Here is a 19,284-nt window from a genome sequence, read left to right on the forward strand (position 1 = left end):
GTTAACCATTTGCAACCAATGACAAACGCTTCGATGTTAATTGTTTGTAGATTTGCGGAGGTATTCACCGCGATATTGAACTCTGGGCCGTCCCTGGTGCAGCGCGCATTGGGGCGCCGCACCCCCACCGCCCCCGAGCTGCTGCAGCAGGTGCTGATGCAGCACATGCAGAACACGCGGTGAGTTACACGATCACACTACTAAACAATCCTTTAGTGATATAATCGAGGAACGTTTACCCTTGTTTATATTGCAACTCTATAAAAGACGCCCTAAGCACGTCCTTAACGACCCCGATGTTGAAATCACATGACTGACAATGAACCCTATTTACATAGCCACACATAATGTCACCCGGACGTAGAGTCACGCCACCCCTCAAGAATATGACTCACATCATCCTAAGCCTCTGAGCCTCGCAGGAGGCGCCCTTGGGAATCTCCTCGTTCTTGATTTGATATCTGAGAAAGATATTTTACAAAGCGCTCTGTACGACTTGTAATATTTGCACTAGGTACAACGATGACTTTGACTTTGACTTTGACTTTGATGACGTTCTCAGTTGAATTACCAGCCATGCCAGCCAGGGGTGATGACTCCTATGACATAGTCCTAGTCAAATCGCTCCCTTAGTAAGGGAGCTTGTATGAAGTAATCATGTGACTTCATAAATATTTGACGTACTTTTTTAATTAAATCGATACTTAAAAATGGTTAGAAAGCTTAAAACTAAAAGCGGACCCGAATTTTACGAATTTTGGAAGACCCTGTATTTAAAAATTCCTAAGAAATAATTATTTCTGATATAGGCAGCATCCCAATTAGTATGAAGTTAGGTACACGTGCGAAGCGAAACCCTTGTGTTGTCGGTTCATACACATTAGTGTCGTCCGGAATATTCCGGTGAGTGTGTCATCGTGCTTATAGTCGACGCATTTTAAACTGAGTTATCTGTCTGTTTCGCTCGCACTTACAGGTCGTAGGTAAGTGCGAGCGAAACAGACAGATAACTCGACGACTCAGTTTAAATGGCGTCGACTATAGTAAAATTTGGATAAAGGATCTCAGCGCAAGAGCACAGCGCGCTGCTGTCGGCGTGGCTGCACGCGCTGTGGCAGCCGAGCGTGCCGGCGAGCGCGCGCGCCGACCTCGACGCCGCCGTGCGCGCCTGCCGGGATTGGCGCACGTTGGACGCGCATACTGCTGCCTTGTTACAGGTAATGCCCTCACCGAATCGCAACCACGGCATTACTGCCGAGACCGGAAAGTAAGCGTTTTCTGTTCTAGTGTGAGTTAGACAGCTGAGCCTTGGCGAGGACGTCTATAACACGAAGTCAGATAGGCACTCTCGGTCGATGCATGTATAGTGCTTTTCTAAAAAATGAAATAAGTGAATTATTAAAAAAAAAAATTACTAATCGGCCTCCACTCTCAAATTAGGGTGTGCAATCAAATTCCATACTATCAAAGTCAAAATCAAATGATTTATTCAAAATAGGCAATAAATTACTCTTTTCGATAGTCAGTTGATGGATTTTTAAGATATAGTGGTGATAATTATTTCGCAAACTTAAAACTAAAGCTACGAGGGTTCCAAACGCGCCCAAGTCTGAGAAGAGCCCACAACAAACTCCTATCGTCATTTGAACTCGTTTTATCTAGGTGACTTGTTTAGTAAATAATTTAAAACGAACGGTCAATTCGCGCCTTTTGATATGAAGACAAAAATCCTGTAGTGTCTAAGTCTAGCCTTCTATGATTCTCCTGGTCCAGCTAACCTGGTAAGTGGTAAGCTTGTGTCACGTCCAAAATCCTCCAACCTTGAATTCACGCAGTGGGTACCGATCTACATATTTGACGTCTAATTAAAAGGCCTCTGACCCTGTACCTGTGTAGTGGGTGATTTATCCATCTATGGCTAGACTCTAGCTACAGCATATGACTGACCAAAAGTGGTGAAGTATAACAGTGAGCTCGCGTTCGCGTATCACTGTTTCTTTTCCTCGCAATTGAAGTGAAAAACAAATTATACAACTCTGTCATAAAACATATTTTTATCCTCGACTCACTAAAGTTACTAGAGGTCTTGCATAAAATGGCTTGTTTTATGCTCTTGATGTACAGTGGCGCCGATTCTTTCTCTAAACTACATTTAGAGTATCTGCATCTTTTCCTTTTTAATATTACTAAAAAAGGACAGAACATGAATTTTACATTTAGACTCTAAATGTTAGTGCACGCTACAAAAAACAGTAGTCTCGCGACTGGCAACTAGAATCACGCGGTTTGACGGCTCTAAATTAACTTTAAAACTGTCAAACAGTGAGGCCGATTCTCTTATACACAATCTCTAAACTAAACTAAATTAACAGGTCTAAATCTAGTGCTATCCTTTTCCGCAAGCAACATTAGGACTGGACAGGGATAGCAATAGATTTAGACGTGTCATTTTAGTTTAGAGATTGTGTACAAAAGAATCGGCCGCAATGTCTGTCCTTTTCTACTCTAAAATTTAGGTGTGCTTAGAATCAGTACCAATCTAGTATTTAATTGGTACAGCAAGAAAACGCCAAAGAGTACGTGGACGACGCAGTCCGCAACGTATCCCTAGCCCCGTTGCTGTGCGAGTCCATAATGCGCAACGCACACGCGCTGGAGCTGCAGTCGCAGCTGCACGCGAGGCTGCTGGCAGAGCTGGCCAAGCAGAAGGCTGCGGCCCAGAGGATCCATGTGGATAATGCGCTCAAGGTATGGCTTCCGGCGTTAGCTCATTAAAAAAAGGTCAAGATCTTGGTAAGTGCGACTTGGAGTGGCGTTGGCTTCCGTACCATCGTACAAGAATTTACTTTTTTTTGTGATGTTGCTTTCTGCTTACCTCTTCTCTTTCCGAACACTCCCCTCACCCTTTCCTTGGGTATATAATACAATAAAAATATGTCTAAAATGAACGTAATTTCATTGTTTAGGGCTTTAGGCCTTGACCGAGACACTTTGGTAAAACTTAAAAGTGTACTGATTCTTTTACAATCCTTGAAAATGTTGGAAACTGCAAGACAAAAGGAAACATATTATTATACCACACTGTACAAGCACTTGCAGCCCCTTGCATTGCTGGAGCGAGTAAAATCCAAGCTTTCTTATCATTTACATAGTCTTCCACTGTATAATATGATTTTTTAAAGAGCATACTTTTAATCGATTTTTTAAACAAAGTGCAAGCCTATCGTGCAATAAACAAATCCTTTCCAGTTTATAGGGTCATCAGTGTCGGACGACGAGCTGCCGATCCACCGCTGCGCGTGCGCCTCGCTGGGCGCGCCGCCGCAGCACCCCGCGCACTTGCTGCTGCTGCGGCTGTTCGTGCACATGTACCTGCAGCGCCCGCCTGCTGCGCCGTGAGTCTCATTCATACTAATTCAAATCTCCAATGATAAAAGTGTCTATGTACATTTTTTCGCCTGACTCAAATTTTTTCGCCTAAAAAAAAAAATAATCAAATCAAATCAAATCATTTATTTGCTGATTGCAGGTAGATACATTAGTTGTTACAATAATTATTTTTTGTTTCAAGCCACAATCTGCCATACTATGGCGTGCAAATTTGAAATTACAATCTTAAAATTAATACATATATAATAGTGAATAGGAATTTACAATGCACCACATTTATAAATTCTGAACATTTTGCATTAAAAAATTAAAACTACCACTCACCTTACTCGGATACTGAAAGACTTCTGGATATTCTAGTGTAACCCCAATTGTACACAAACATAATATAGCAAAGATACTCACATATGCACACTTATATATGCTCACTCACTTTCACCCCCACACACACGCACTCACGCCCACACAAACACAGATAACATGGACTTCCACACACATATTATTTTCTTTAGCTCTTTAGTTTAGTTAGTATGTTAGTTAGTATGTAGTTAGCTTTGTATTCACCGAGCTGGAGGCCCTGTTTTCCGAGACACAGTTTCTACTAGTTCGGAATACAGGTGCACAGTATTGTTTTGGTAAGAATTTTATAATAACTAGTTTTAAGGTCTCAATACTAACAAAAATATGAATTGTATTTGGTGGAAATAAATGATTTTATTATTATTTTATTATTACCAACTGTATTCGCCATGTAGAGTTTGTAATAACTGTTCAACAGGCCAGATTCACCAGCGGTCGGACCGCTGTTCTTCAGCGGCCTGGTCAAGTCCCGTACACTCTCACACATAAAGAAACGCCTCCAAGAGACTGCTGCTTACCACCGCGCCCAAATAGAAGCACTGAAATCCGCACAAGCAAATATACCACCAAGCACAAGCACCACCGAAACTTGTAAGGAGAACAATCCCGATCCCACTTCTGAAAACAATTGGTTTTCAACTTTGACCATCTTAGATTTGACGGGCGTAGAATCGGAATCGGATGAGAGTTTGCCAGATAAAGAAAGCAATAGACCTGATGGTAGCGGTGCGAGAGAGACGAGTGACGATCGAGATACGCCTAATCTTATGTTACGCTATCATACGGCTGCGGAAAAGTAAGTTTAACGCCAGGGACTAATCTTTTTAGGGTTCCGTACCTCAAAAGGAAAAAGGAATCCTTATAGGATCACTTTGTTGTCTGTCTGGGCAAAGGGACATGGGTTTAATAAAAACTGCCATACCTCTTCCAGCTTAGCCCGCTTGAGGTTGAGCCCAGCTGAGCCCCCGAACCAGGTGAGATTGCAGTCAAGGGCTTACTTGTATCTGAATAAAAAAAAAATGATGCAGCCTAAGGTGGAGCGCGCCTGACTAAGATGGTGCCTATTCACACCGCTGGGGCAGACGTGTTCTGGAGTGGAGACCGCGTATCGGCAAGCGCAGTATGGGACGACCTCCAACCCGCTGGACTGACGACCTTAAGGTAGCGAGAAGTGGGTGGATGAGGAAGGCAGAGGATCGTGTGTGGTGGCGCGCTCTAGGGAAGGCCTATGTCCAGCTGTGGACACAAACAGGCTTATTGATTGATTGAAATGGACATGTGACGTTTTGTCGGTCAACGACAGAGACAACGCTCTACGAAACGGCTATCTCTTTCTAAAGGTCGATGTACATTACTTTCTGCCGCGGACTGTACACAGGTATTCATTGCTGTATGTTGTTGGCGCGCAGTGTTGTTCGCGAGTATTGGCAGTGGCTGGAAGACGGGGCCGACGTGCGCGCCACTCCGCATCACGCCGACGTCGGGCGCTTCCTTAACGAACAGGTATTTATTGCTGTATGTTGTTGGTGCGCAGTGTTGTTGTGCTTAGTCGACGTGAGACCGACTATTTTGAACCCATCCGTGGAGCTTTTTCACAGGGAATGTAAAAAGAAAGTTGTACCTAAGAAAAATTTATTCGGTTGTACGGGAGCGGTGTGCAGGCTCGACCGTACCAAAGGGGAGATCTCCCACCGAGCGGTTGGTTGTGATCGGTAGCGCCAGCTGGGCCGACGGTTATGTCTTGAAACTTCTATATATAGTCCAGATTGCAGAAAACTCCGTTAGTGCGATTACTATCGGCGGTACATTTGTTCGGGACTACGTCATCGATTAAACAGCGCCATCTAGTTTCTATTGTGGTAACCGCCACATGGTAGTTAATAAATTAGCCGTTTATTGACTTTTTTTGTAGGCGATGGAAGTAGCCTGGCGAGCCTCGCTGAGCAAGGCGTCGTCCGCCGCGAACACCCCAACACGACCAGGTCCGCACAGCACACTGCCGCAGCCGCCCGCTACGCACATCGAGCGCGCTGTGCGAGCTATACAACACGTCAAGAGGAACGACAGACGCAGGTTCTTTATTCCACCATAACTTGTAAACGCCTCAACAGATTCGGATGTTTGGAGTATCTTTAAAATCCTTACATTGTCCCAAATGACATTGGCTATAAATTTGAAAGAAAAAATATGACAGCTGTATGGACGCCATTTTTAAATGTAAAAAGTTTAACTTTTTAGTTCGTTTTCTGGCAGGGTAGTCGTGCTTTTTAACCGATTTCAAAAAAAGGAGGAGGTTCTCAATTCGTCAGAATCTTTTTTTTTTTTTTTAATGTATGTTCCCCGATTACGCGAAGACGCCTGGACCGATTTTGAAAATTCTTTTTTTGTTTGAAAGGATATACTTCAAAGTTGGTCCCATTTAAAGGTGAAGATCTGATGAACATCTTCGAAGATAGATACTGGAACTCCTCAACGGATAAGAGTAAATTGCTCGCGATCAGTGTAATAGCTTAGTAAACAGTAGATTTTTAACCAGTCATAGCATAATTCAATGGGACCACTAAAAATTGTGAAATAAAATTTTTTTACAAAAAAAAAAAAAACCGGAATTATATACTGTATTTTTAATTACGACTTGCATTATAATTGCGAAAGTGTCTCTATCTAACCATTGTTAGTTATCCTGGAGAGTGGCATTCGCTAAGAAAGGATTTTTGAAAATTCAACCCCTAAAGGGGTGAAGTAGGGTTTTGAAATTTGTGTAGTCCACGCGGACGAAGTCGCGAGCATAAGCTAGTTTGTCACAAATTAAGGATTTAACTGCAGATACAAAATGCCGGGTCTGCCGAGCATCAACGATGAGGCGTACTTCAGAGACGGCGGGCTGCTCGTTGAAACTGTCCAGAAGGAACTGACTGAACTGAAAAAACTCACAAGGTGACTAATCATATTTTTTTTCGTGGCTTTGGTCTGTCGAAATAGAAATCCATACTAATATTATAAACTAGATGATGCCCGCGACTTCGTCCGCATGGATTTAGGTTTTTCTAAAATCCCATGGGAAATCTTTGATTTTCCGGGACAAAAGTAGCCTATGTCACTTTCCAGGTTTTTATCTATACCCATGCAAAAAATCACAACAATCCGTCGCACCGTTGCGACGTGATTGAAGGACAAACCAATAAACCAACAAACAAACACACTTTCGCATTTATAATAAGGGTACTGATTTATGGGACGGCTCTTCCTAGTAACAGCTCGATGCATTGGATTCGGTGGAGCTCGCGCTAGAAGACTCACTGGTGACGAAGCGCTGGTCAATACAAGCTTCAAAGTTTGGAACATCATCGGCGCAAAATTGCCGTCATTCTACAGGATATATTTCGGAGAGCGCGCCTAACTATTGTTTGACCTGGTCCCCTAATTTGCCTGTTTACTATCCGTACCGCAAAGCATCGCCAAAGTCTGCGCCCTGTTACAACCCTAGCCTAAGCCGCATATTGCTGAATATATACATCAATAATAAATTGTCAATCAGCAGTATGTGAGCTTATAAAAACGCTACATCTGGACCAAATCGATCAGTTCTCTTCTCATCTTCCCTAGCTACGGACCTGGCTTCTGCCTGCCGAATAGGCTTTAAGATAAAGACCTGGATGAGAGAAACTCTGGCTCGAAATAACCCTTCACTGGGGTCCCGCGAGTGGTGTAATCCAAGTACCTATCTATAAACTAGTGTAAAGTGTGGACAATAAAAGGGCTTTCCATCAGACTCAGTGGTTGTTTCTATTAACAACATTGCATCTAACAGCCCGTACGTAGTTGAAATGAAATTCCTCGGACACGCACGAAGCGATTTGCCTCCTCGTTTTAAATTCGAATCGCTAGGACATGGATCGCCATTCCGGCATCAGTCGTCCTCTCCAACCTAATAATTCTACCTTATAAATCAGCGTTGACACCATAGTCCGCGACAAAAATTACTTGACTGCAATGAGACCTGCTGGCGTTTATTTATTTTATTGAACTACCAACAAAAATATACAATTTTTTTTTTAATTTTCCAATATATTACAGAACGAATCAATGGAAATATCCCTAGTTGTGGATTCCTTGTATAGTCTGGTTAACCTATGTATGAGGGAATGATGACCTGGCTTTGTTCGGTAGATTTGGTGGACAAAAAATTAAATAGGATAAATGTCGCGGCATACGAGATGAGATCTTGAAGGATATTTGGCTCAACAGTTCCGAGCTATCCATGGCACCGTTTTCGAGTTTGTGTAAGAATACCATATCATGTAGTTTGCGTCTATCACTATGCAGTCTAAGCTTGAGCGCTCTTGCCTAGAGGCCTGTTCACTCTCGACTTGAAGGTACTTCTATTAAAAGTGAAGAGGAAAACTGATGCCGAAAGAGCATTCTATATCCTGGGAGTTCGAATGAGAAGCGAGGAACCGAATCGTTTTGTACGTGTCCTTGGAATGTCGACTCCGTTCGTGCTCAATGCAGACGTCGGCGATGCCTCGCGGTACGATAGCAGAAAGCTAAAGATGGTCAAAAAGTTATTGGGCAAAAAGAATCTTCAATTTATTTGGTGCGAAGGGACTGGATGTCGGACGTGGAGCGCGTGTCGAAGCTGGACGTGCACCTGTGGGAGCTGGTGGGGCGCCTGCGCGTGCGGCGCCCGATGCCGCCCGTGCAGACATCCTGCTTGCAGTGCAGCGAGCTCGTCACCGTGCATGTTGCTGTAAGTGCTAAGGGACTGGATGTCGGACGTGGAGCGCGCGTCGAAGCTGGACGTGCACCTGTGAAGGCTGGTGAGGCTGCGCGTGCGGCGCCCGCTGCCGCCCGTGCAGAGATCCTGCTTGCAGCGCTGCGAGCGCGTCACCGTGAATGTTGCTGTATCATATGAAAGGGCTTAACTTATACATTCTAAAACAGATTTTTGTTTATTTTTGTGTATATATGTTGTTTTTTTAAAGATGAAAAAAAAAGTTTCTGATTTATCGTGCAAAATGTCGAAAAAACGTACCTCCCTTATCTCCGAAATTTCCCAACCGAAAAATCTTACTGCGACTTAGCCTACGCGTAGGACACAAATTTAAAACCCCGTTTTTACTCCCTTAATTAGGCATTGAATTTTTAAAAATGCCTTCTTAGTGGATGTCGGCGTCATAATAGCTTTCTGCATGCCTCAGCCCGATCCGTCCAGTAATTTGAGTTGTGCGTTAATAGGTCAGTCAGTCAGTCAATTTCAATCAGTCAGTCACCTTTTTCTTTTATACATTTAGATTGCTGTGACATAAATACAGCCAGATAGACAGGCGAACTGGATGAGACTTTGTTAGGGTTCCTTGTTTACTACAAAATCCTAAAAATCATTTATTATGAATTGTGTTCTGGACAAAATACATGTTGAAATTATTTTAATGTAAGTATATAACGGGTACATACCACGATTAGTTTTTTGTTTTTATTTGTCGATATTTCAACCCAATTGCACGGAAACATGCGTTAAACCACGAAATAAGCTTGAAATCACTATGTTGAAATTAGTTTAGATTATATAGTAAAGTTTGTGGTACGGCATTCAGTTTATTATTGTATGCACAGACCGACGAATGGTGCAAGTCGAGTGGCGCCGAACACGGAATACAAGACATCAGGTACAATACCTCTATACTTTAAGTACGTTACTACTGTTAAATTATTCTGTGCTTTACGACCCATTATTACCTCACCAGCAGTGGCGTGCACTGGGTTTGAAGCCAGGGTATGCATTAGTTAGGTAGGAACCTGTTTACTGGCAGGTCATAATGAAAAATATGCATTGAGCTATTACAACTGGGGTAAGCAGTGCATTTATGCCTCTATGACCTGCACGCCACTGCTCACTAGTACTACCCTTATTATAAACTAGCTGATGCCCGCGACGCATACATTTAGGTTTTTAAAAATCCCGTGGGAACTCTTTGATTTTCCGGAATAAAAAGTAGCCTATATCACTCTCCAGGTCTTAAACCATAACCGTGCAAAACGCGGCAGTCCGTTGCGATGTGATTGAAGGACAAACCAAACCAACAAAGAAACAAACTTTCGCATCACTACCCATATTATAAAAGCGAAAGTGCGTTTGTTTGTTGGTTTATTATAGTTTATGGTATATTTATTATTATATTATTATGTGGAGAGTGACATAGACTAGTTTTTATCCCGGAAAATGAAAGAGTTCCCCTGGGATTTTTAGAAAACTTAAATCCACGCGAATGAAGTCGCGAGCATCAGCTTGTAATATATCTAACCGAGTAGATCGGGGGTACGGGTTTAATGAAACTGCCATACCCTCAGAATACATACCTTTAGAAGTAGCCCTATTGTGACTCTTACTGTTAGAGCGAGATAAGTCAAATAGAATAGAATAGAATAGAATAGAATAGAATAATTCTTTATTTGCATAATGTGGTACATAAGATGTTAAATCTAAGAAACAGTCCAGCACATTAGCCATGGCGGCGTACAAATATAGTTAACAGTTGTGATTATTGAGTGTGACTAAATATTTGTTTATAAAATACTGGTTAAATATTTGACTAAATATTTGTTTATAAAGTCAAATGATTAATTCAAAATAGGTAATAAATTACTCTTTTTGATAGTCAGATGTTGGATTTGTAAGATATAAGTGGTGATAATTATAACGCAAACTTAAAACTAAAGCTACGATAGCTAAATACATTTAAGCTCTTATTAGAATGTGACAAAATGATTATGTTTTGTCCTTTTCGCTGTGATCACTTTATTTGTTTGTCAAGATGTATTTGTACGTGAGATCTTGACAAACAAAGGTTATGTCGACTCGAAGTGTTTTAAAGAAATAATTGATTTGTTTTGTTGTTTTTTGTTTTTGAATTTATTGTGCAATGGGGGGTTGCAGTATACTAGGCTTCAATTATAGCCGAAGCGAACGTAAAATAGACGGAATAACATTTCACAAGTACCTCTGCTTGAGCGAGAGGGACTGAGGGGGCCACGCTAGTTACATGTCTGGTATATCTGTGGCCATACCCCTTAGATACCCCAAGATAGCCCGCTTCCATCTTAGACTGCATGATCACTTACCATCAGGTGAGATTGCAGTCCAGGGCTAACTTGTAAAAAAAATCAATTTGTGTGTTGTTCAGAGAGCGAGCGCGCGCCGCCATCCGCGAGCTGTCTCGGCCGCGCCCTCACGACGCGACGAGCACGGCGAGACTGCGTTCCGTAGGCAGGTCAGTTAATACACCATCTAAATATATAAATGGAATAAATAGGTTACTGACTGACTGACTGACTGATCTATCAAAGCAACGCTCAAACTACTGGACGGATTAGGCTGAAATTTGGCATGCAGATAGCTATCATGACGTAGGCATCCGCTAAGAAAGGATTTTTGAAAATTCAACCCTTAAGGGGGTGGAATATAGGGGTTTGAAATTTGTGTAGTCCACGCGGACGAAGTCGCGAGCATCATCAGTTTTTATATCCGTTTCCCCTCTACCATGGCTAGGCTGTTGGTTACATCGAGATCTCGAGTGGAATTGACGGTGATGCTATGCAGTATGCTCCCCCGCCTCATATCCCGATTGCCATGTCAACCTGTCGCGGAGTATAGAGATGTGTTGTTTGTGCAGGCGCATCCGCAGCCAGGCCACGGCCCTGCGCGTCGTGGAGCTGGCGGCGAGTGCGGCGCCGCGCACGGAGCCCTACCCGCCCGCGCACGAGGCTGTCACTGCACTCGTCGCCGACATCGCTGCGGTTAGCATCCCCTGCCTGCTATACTCGACGCATTTTAAACTGAGTCGTCGAATTATCTGTCTGTTTCAGACAGATAACTCGACGACTCAGTTTAAAATGCGTCGACTATACAGAGTGTTCACAAAACCCAGCGGTGCGACGACTCACAACGCACGACGCGCTACCTTCCTCTCCTTTTGTCTGGTGGGAGACTTTGGCCGTGGTTAGTTACCACTCTAGCGGTAAAGCCGTGCCGCCAAGCGATTAACCGTTCCGGTACGATGCCGTGCAGAAACCAAAGGGGTGTGGGTTTAATAAAAAACTGCCATACCCCATCCGAGCTAGCCCGCTTCCATCTTACACTGCATCATCGCTTACCACCAGGTGTGATTTCAGTCAAGGGCTAACTTATATCTGAATAAATAAATAAATGAAAATGGATTCCATGTTCTTTCTGCTCTGTTTTTTCCTTGATGCGATTTAAAACTAGCTGAAGTACTGCATACTTGGTTGGCTCTAGCCCACGTGGCGCCCGGCTGGGCTATGTAGGCGAGAAATGAATACTTACAGCTATATTTGCACTTGCAGTGATTGGAAGTTGGTGCAAATGGATAATTAATGATGTTGGGAAACATTTGGCCCGTCTATCCACTTTGACTTGATATTTTTGAATCTACAATTTTATTATGCCGTAAATATACTTTATTGCACCACAGAAACACAAATGACAGGTTACAAAAAGAAATCTTAATAAGTAGGTACAAAAAGGCGGTCTTATCGCTAAATAGCGATCTCTTCCAGACAACCTTAACGCTATGGAAAAAACGAACAAATGGACAATGGGAGGTGTTAGTACGTTGAGCTGTTTTGAAGCGACTCTTTATTTTCAGAGGTTTATTTGCTGCGACGCCAAGCTGGCCACGCAGTACCTCAACCGCTGGAGCGCGAGCTCGAGCGTCGCTCAGCAGAAGCTGTGCCTGACGCTCATCGACCCTGCGCGGCTGGCTGCGGCGGAGTGGCCCGCGCTCTACACGGCCATACTGACGTTGAAGTTGCCGCAACATGTCACCTTCAGCTACATCTCCAAGGTTATCTTCTCTTCTGTCGTTGGCTCGTAACGTAGCGGTCATGGCTGTCACTATAGTGATGTGGCACGCTAGAGATACACGACGCGTAGGTAAATATCAACCAATAGCGGACGGACGCCCGTTACGATTGGCTGAAATGCAAACGCGCCATTTAAAATTGAGAATTCTGCGCAGGTATTTCGGCGTGACTTACAAAAGTGGACGGTGTTGATATGACGTGGCATTTCAAGCTGAATGTTGTTTCAGTTCGAGCTGTCGGTGTGGGCGGACGCCGTGCAGTCGGAGCAGCGCACCGAAGTGCTGCAGGCGCTGCTGCAGGCCGCCCAGCAGCTGGTGCCGCTGCCTGACGACCAGCATCTCATGTTGTTAGAGGTATATTCCTGCTCGTTAGCTCGCTATTTTTATTTAAAAAAATTGTATTGTCGCTGGGCTATGAGCGAGTGTGCGAGTTTGATGGGCGATTAATCGCACCGATCGTCGAATATTTTATAAATTTACATTAAAGTACAACACATACATCTGAATATATAAAAGGAAAAGATGACTGACTGACTGACAGATCTATCAACGCACAGCTCAAACTACTGGACGAATCGGGCTGAAATTTGGCATGCAGATAGCTATTATGACGAAGGCATCCGCTAAGAAAGGATTTTTGAAAATGCAACCCCTAAGGGGGTGAAATAGGAGTTTGAAATTTGTGTAGTCCACGCGGACGAAGTCGCGAGCATAAGCTAGTTTAAGTACAAAATTGCAGTATCCCTCATTTTGTTTTCATTGTATTTATTTCATCATTCATGATCTATAAATCGTGTAAGGTCGATGATTTTTGTCAGCCCTGGCACAGACTACGGTCTATTTGGGCTGCAAATTGCAAACACCAGTCTCAGTTTTTATCTAGTGCTTTGGTCTAAAAATGTGGTGTAAAATGTTCACTTTTCATTAAGTCTATAAAAAAAAAATTAAAAAAAATGTTCATGCACATCAATCAACCATCAATACCATCTCTTGATCTTTCCTGTCCTTTCTAGCTACTGGGAGTCCACTCGTCGTCCGCGGTGCGCAGGCCGGAGCTGTGCGCGCACGTGCTGCGCTGCGCACACGCGTGCGCGTCGTGTGCGCTGCCGCCGCTCTACATCAAACATCTGCCCAGTGTCGTGGACAAATACGGCAATGGACTAGACTTCGATCAGGCATGTTACCTTTTTTTGCCTAGGTGCTAAAAAATGTGCCTAATCACTATTCTTTTGAAAAGTATTGTAACTGGCGGGGAAAACAGAAGCGGGAAGGGCATTCTTTATTCTAGCAGTGCTTATAAGTCCCGAAAATTGCTATTACGCTTTAACCATGTCTCATTAACGTCAGCGTGACGTCAACAAAACAAAATGTGTGCATTTGCAATTATTCAAAACACGATACGCGTACTCTACCGACAGTTTTGTCATCGGTACTGGTTGCTCGACACTTCAGTCTAGTGCTGACGTCACTAAAATGGCGGCCACGCGCATTAGCAATTTGTGGGACTTATATTACTAACAAAGAATCGTTTATTGCTGCAGCTGGGCCATTTCCTCCGTCAACTGGGCGTGGTGTTCTGGAAGGCTCGTGCGTCGGAAGCGACGAGCCGCACGCTGTTCGCTGCGTACGCGCCGCACTTCGCCGACACTCTGCACGCTCTGCTCAGGGAGTTCGTAGCGGCTGCAGTCGGACGGACTTATGGACCGGAGAGAGGTAAGGAAAGGCTATTATTGTCGTGTTGGAAATTGCTGGCATTTGTACAGAAAATAGCCGGATTTTGTTTTTTTAATAGTGAAGTTGTTTTCGAGTAAGTGGAAGAAAAAATATTTTTCTCAAACATGCATGGAAATATTGTCATTATTTCGAAAAAAGAAGTATCGAATTTTCGGCCAAAGAAAATCAAATCCATTGCAGGAGCGTTTTTTGAATTTGTAACATTACAACGCTCCTGCAATGTTGTATGAAACGGCGTGCTGGGGTTATTATATACTCTTTGATCTCTTTTGTCATTCTTGGCATGCCATAGTCAATGCTTAGTACAAATTGCGTTTACGTGGCTGTATACTGTATAGCCATAAATGCGTTTGCCTGTCGGCACAGATGATAACATAAATGCGTTTGCCTGTCGGCACAGATGATAACATAAATGCGTTTGCCTGTCGGCACAGATGATAACATAAATGCGTTTGCCTGTCGGCACAGATGATAACATAAATGCGTTTGCCTGTCGGCACAGATGATAACATAAATGCGTTTGCCTGTCGGCACAGATGATAACATAAATGCGTTTGCCTGTCGGCACAGATGATAACATAAATGCGTTTGCCTGTCGGCACAGATGATAACATAAATGCGTTTGCCTGTCGGCACAGATGATAACATAAATGCGTTTGCCTGTCGGCACAGATGATAACATAAATGCGTTTGCCTGTCGGCACAGATGATAACAAAAAATTGGCGACAAAGCTGAAAATTCGTCTTGATTTGTTATTCACATAGCTACTTAATGAGATTGCTAAAACTAAAAAGCCATCTACATTATGGGCAATTTATTCCATGCTGAAATGTACAGTTTATGTTAAAAACGGCATTAACTTGAAAAATTATGGTAGTTTAGTCTAGGTATTTATTTCCCTGCATTCTTTTGAGAAAAGCACTGTGTATATATATGCCTCAGCGGGAACTGGCAATTGCCTGTCTCGTATTTAGTGAAGTCTCTACGGCTCGGCCTTCAAACTCATACTCCACCTGCAATTGCTTATTTCCCGGCCTTTGCAGTAATGTACTATAGAAATGAAGGGCGTAGTTTCCCTGTATCGACGCTGTGGAATTACTATTGGCAGTGGCGGAGTACGCGTGGTCCGGCGTGCGCGACGCGTGGTCGGCGTGGGTGGCGCCGCACGTCAGCGCGCCGCTGCTGCCCTCCACGGCTGACGAGGAAGGCTACACGGACATGCTCACGCGCTTCACACGGACCCTCACGATGATCATGCAGGACTGTCCAGGTATATAGCTATTGTGTATACAGGGTTACAGGAAAATAGGACACGATCCCGTTAAGGGGTTATAGTACAGGACATTAGCTATCAAACGACCCCTAAAGTGCTTATGCGAAAGTGTATCGTTTTCGAGTTATTCATTTTTTTATTTTTTTCTTGGTAAAAGGGTGTTTGCCACTTTAAAAATTAATAAAAAAAGGAACAATGTATTTCAGCAATCCTTGTTAATAATAAACAGTTATAAAACTAAAAAAAACTTCAAGCATTTTAAAATTACAGCCCAAAAACTGTACAAGTTTTCGATTTTTAAATTTAATTCTTTGAATAACTTGCAAATTTTCTGTAAAAATTACTATGGCACTTATCCTGCGGATTATTTTAAAAACATCTACGTTTCGTTAGGTATCCATTGGTACAAAAAAATTCTTTGGCTATAGCATTTGTTAGAATTTTCTACCTTGTCTCTTTGTTGTGTTATTTTTTCTTGATTTTATGATTTTTTTTGTAATTTTTTTGTACCAATAGATACCTAACGAAACGTAGATGTTTTTAAAATAATCCGCAGGATAAGTGCCATAGTAATTTTTACAGAAAATTTGCAAGTTATTCAAAGAATTAAATTTAAAAATCGAAAACTTGTACAGTTATTGGGCTGTAATTTTAAAATGCTTGAAGTTTTTTTTTAGTTTTATCACTGTTTATTATTAACAAGGATATGTACTAGCAAGAAATAAAAAAAATCTGCTGAAATACATTGTTCCTTTTTTTTATTAATTTTTAAAGTGGCAAACACCCTTTTACCAAGAAAAAAATAAAAAAATGAATAACTCGAAAACGATACACTTTCGCATAAGCACTTTAGGGGTCGTTTGATAGCTAATGTCCTGTACTATAACCCCTTAACGGGATCGTGTCCTTTTTTCCTGTAACCCTGTATAATACTGGTTGTATATCATCATGATCAACCCATCGCCGGCTCTTCGCAGAGCACGGGTCTCCTCTCAGAATGAGAGGGGTTTGACCATAGTCTTCCACGCTGACCAAGTGCGGATTGGCAGACTTCACACACCTTTGAGAACATTATGGGGAACTCTCAGACATGCAGGTTTCCTCACGATATTTTCTTTCACCGTTAAAGCAAGTGATATTTAATTAATTAAAACGCACATAACTCCGAAAAGTTAGAGGTGCGGGTCCGGCATCGAACCACCGACCTCCGATTACAAGGCGGACTTCACACAGTCTTAACACAGTTTGTGTGTGTAGGCAGTGAAGACGGTCTCCTGCGGCGCGTGTTCCAGTGGACCGTGGACATGTACCTCGGCATGGAGGCGAGCTGGGGGCAGGAGGGCCGCGTGCAGGAGTCCGCGCTGCTGGTGCACCTCGCCGCGTTGCCGTGGCGCCGACAGTGGTTCCACGTCGAGGCGATACCGCTGTGCTTGCGGGTGAGTGTCGCACAACGTACAAACTCTTTAGAGCCTCAATAGCTCAGCGGGAAAGGAGTGGACTGAAAACCGAAAGGTCGACGGTTCAAACCCCGCCCGATGCACTATTGTCGTACCTACTCCTAGCACAAGCTTAACGCTTAGTTGGAGAGGAAAGAGGAATATTAGTCATGGCTAATATTCTTTAAAAAAAACTGTACAATACTCTACCCAAACTGTGATTTTTTAGGGTTTCGTACCGAAAGAGTAAAATGGGACCCTATTACTAAGACTCCGCTGTCCGTCTGTCACCAGGCTGTATCTCAAGAACCGTGTTAGTTACACAGTTGGAGTTTTCACAAACGATGTATTTCTGTTGCCGCTATAACAACAAATACTAAAAAACACAATAAAATAAATATTTAAGGGGGCTCCCATACAACAAACTTAGGACTAAGGATTAAATACACAAGCCCGGCTGAGATCTTATGAATATAATATTATGAACCCCCAGATGAGCAGATCGACGGAACTCGAGCTGACGTCCTGGTGCAGCTCGTGCATGCGGCACCTGGAGACCTACTCCTGGATCCAGGGTGCTTCGGACGAGCAGTTGACGCCCACGCTGACTGATCTGCTGGAGATCTTCACCTCCAAGCAGCTGGCGTTGCCCCTCGAGGTACGACCTTATCTGACCACATTCTATAACTTACAGTTGGATAAAGTATAATGTACAAATTTTGAGAACTCACTCGCCATATTAGTTCTGTGTCAACTGTCATATCAAAAGTTCGGCTGCGCGTTTGCGGTATATTATACACCGCAAACGTTATTATCTGTGTATCTTTTCTTTCTTTTCTTCGCTCTGGGCTGGTTTCCGCACTTAAACGTTTCCGTCTGTTGTGCGTGCATCGCCCCTCCCCGCCGAAGTCTTCACTCCAGCCATCCAAGCTCGCTCCAGAAGCCAAACAGACCGCCCAGGTTGCCGAGGGCTTCATGGAGTGAGGTCGGGGAACCTAAATGGCGCTCGCGTTGATCTGCTACGCCCGTGCACTCTAGGAGTACGTGCGTCGGTGTTTCATCGACCTCCATGCAGGCCCTGCACAGAGGACTGTCGGTGACACCTATAACGAAAAGGTGTTTGTTTAGTGGGCTATGCCCTGTTATGAGTCCCACCACCTTCCTAAGTTTACCTCTGTCCAGGCGGAGTAGTATGTTAGTTTGTCGTTTGTCTATGTTGGGGAAAGCCTCTTTGGCTTGCCTGCAGTCTGTTGTGTTAGCCCATAGTTTAGAATGTTCTTTTAGTGTTAGTTCATGCAACCAGGTTTTATACTCACTGAAGGGTATGGGTACGATAGGTTCTGGCCCTGTCACCTTCAGTGTCGTAGCCTTTCGTGCTAGTGCGTCTGCCGCCTCGTTCCCCTGGTCTCCATCATGTCCTTTGACCCACCTTAGGGTGATGTCGTTTGACATGGCGAGAGTTTGCAGAGCCTTGTGGCAGTCTTGTATAAGTTGGGAGGTCGTCGAGAATCTAGCCAAGGCTTTAAGAGCAGCTTGGCTATCAGAGTTAATGTTAATCTTAAAGTTTTTTACCTGTCGATTGGTCATGGATATAGCTGCGGTCATAATGCCCACACACTCTGCTTGGAAAACAGAGTTATCCTTACCGAGTGCGTGACTTATCCTCATGTTCAGATTATCTGTGTATTATACACACATATTTTTGATGAAAAATACTTAGTCACACACAAAATCTGAGACTTTCTGTCAGATTTTGTATGTGACTAAGTAATTTTCGCTTTGACTTTATTTTGTTTACAGCGAAAAAAATAATGTGCGTAAGTGCAACATTATATCATAGTGCCCTGTCATAATGTTGCTTGCGGAAAAGGATACCACTAGATTTAGTTTAGTTTAGAAATTGTGTTCAAGAAAATCGGCCCCATTGCATTGTAAAACTTTTTATTTAAATAAAATCCATACTAATAATATAAATGCGAAAGTGTGTCTGCCCTGTTTGTCTGTTTGCTAGCTTTTCACGAGCCATCCGTTTAACGGATTTAGACAAAATTTGGTGCGTGCGAGCGACGTCGCATCGCAAGAACGAGATCGTGGGAATTGGCACGGGGATCACACTGAGATGCGACGTCGCATCGCAAGAACGAGATCGTGGGAATTAGCACGGGGATCACACTGAGATGCGACGTCGCATCGCAAGAACGAGATCGT

At 43.3% G+C, this 19,284-nt stretch overlaps 1 protein-coding gene across 4 annotated transcripts in view; it reads left to right on the top strand.

Moving 5' to 3' along the window:
- Epg5 (ectopic P-granules autophagy protein 5) overlaps positions 1-19,284 on the top strand; it is a 33,556-nt gene that overhangs the window by 7,844 nt on the left and 6,428 nt on the right. For all 4 annotated transcript variants that reach the window (XR_011237179.1, XR_011237178.1, XR_011237180.1 and 1 more), the window contains 19 exons: positions 51-179; positions 1,061-1,217; positions 2,560-2,748; positions 3,250-3,395; positions 4,169-4,546; positions 5,160-5,253; positions 5,663-5,823; positions 6,577-6,687; positions 8,356-8,500; positions 9,367-9,419; positions 10,935-11,021; positions 11,424-11,547; positions 12,417-12,614; positions 12,861-12,986; positions 13,646-13,807; positions 14,174-14,345; positions 15,476-15,637; positions 16,898-17,076; positions 17,570-17,734. Coding sequence is in view for 1 of the 4 variants with exons in the window: in XM_069501159.1 (XP_069357260.1) it covers positions 51-179; positions 1,061-1,217; positions 2,560-2,748; positions 3,250-3,395; positions 4,169-4,546; positions 5,160-5,253; positions 5,663-5,823; positions 6,577-6,687; positions 8,356-8,500; positions 9,367-9,419; positions 10,935-11,021; positions 11,424-11,547; positions 12,417-12,614; positions 12,861-12,986; positions 13,646-13,807; positions 14,174-14,345; positions 15,476-15,637; positions 16,898-17,076; positions 17,570-17,734 (2,938 nt within the window). In the remaining 3 variants the exon portion in view is untranslated. The remainder of the gene's footprint in view (positions 1-50; positions 180-1,060; positions 1,218-2,559; positions 2,749-3,249; positions 3,396-4,168; positions 4,547-5,159; positions 5,254-5,662; positions 5,824-6,576; positions 6,688-8,355; positions 8,501-9,366; positions 9,420-10,934; positions 11,022-11,423; positions 11,548-12,416; positions 12,615-12,860; positions 12,987-13,645; positions 13,808-14,173; positions 14,346-15,475; positions 15,638-16,897; positions 17,077-17,569; positions 17,735-19,284) is intronic.

Source organism: Maniola hyperantus, chromosome 10, assembly GCF_902806685.2.
Source record: "Maniola hyperantus chromosome 10, iAphHyp1.2, whole genome shotgun sequence".
Taxonomy (NCBI): Eukaryota; Metazoa; Arthropoda; class Insecta; order Lepidoptera; family Nymphalidae; genus Maniola; species Maniola hyperantus.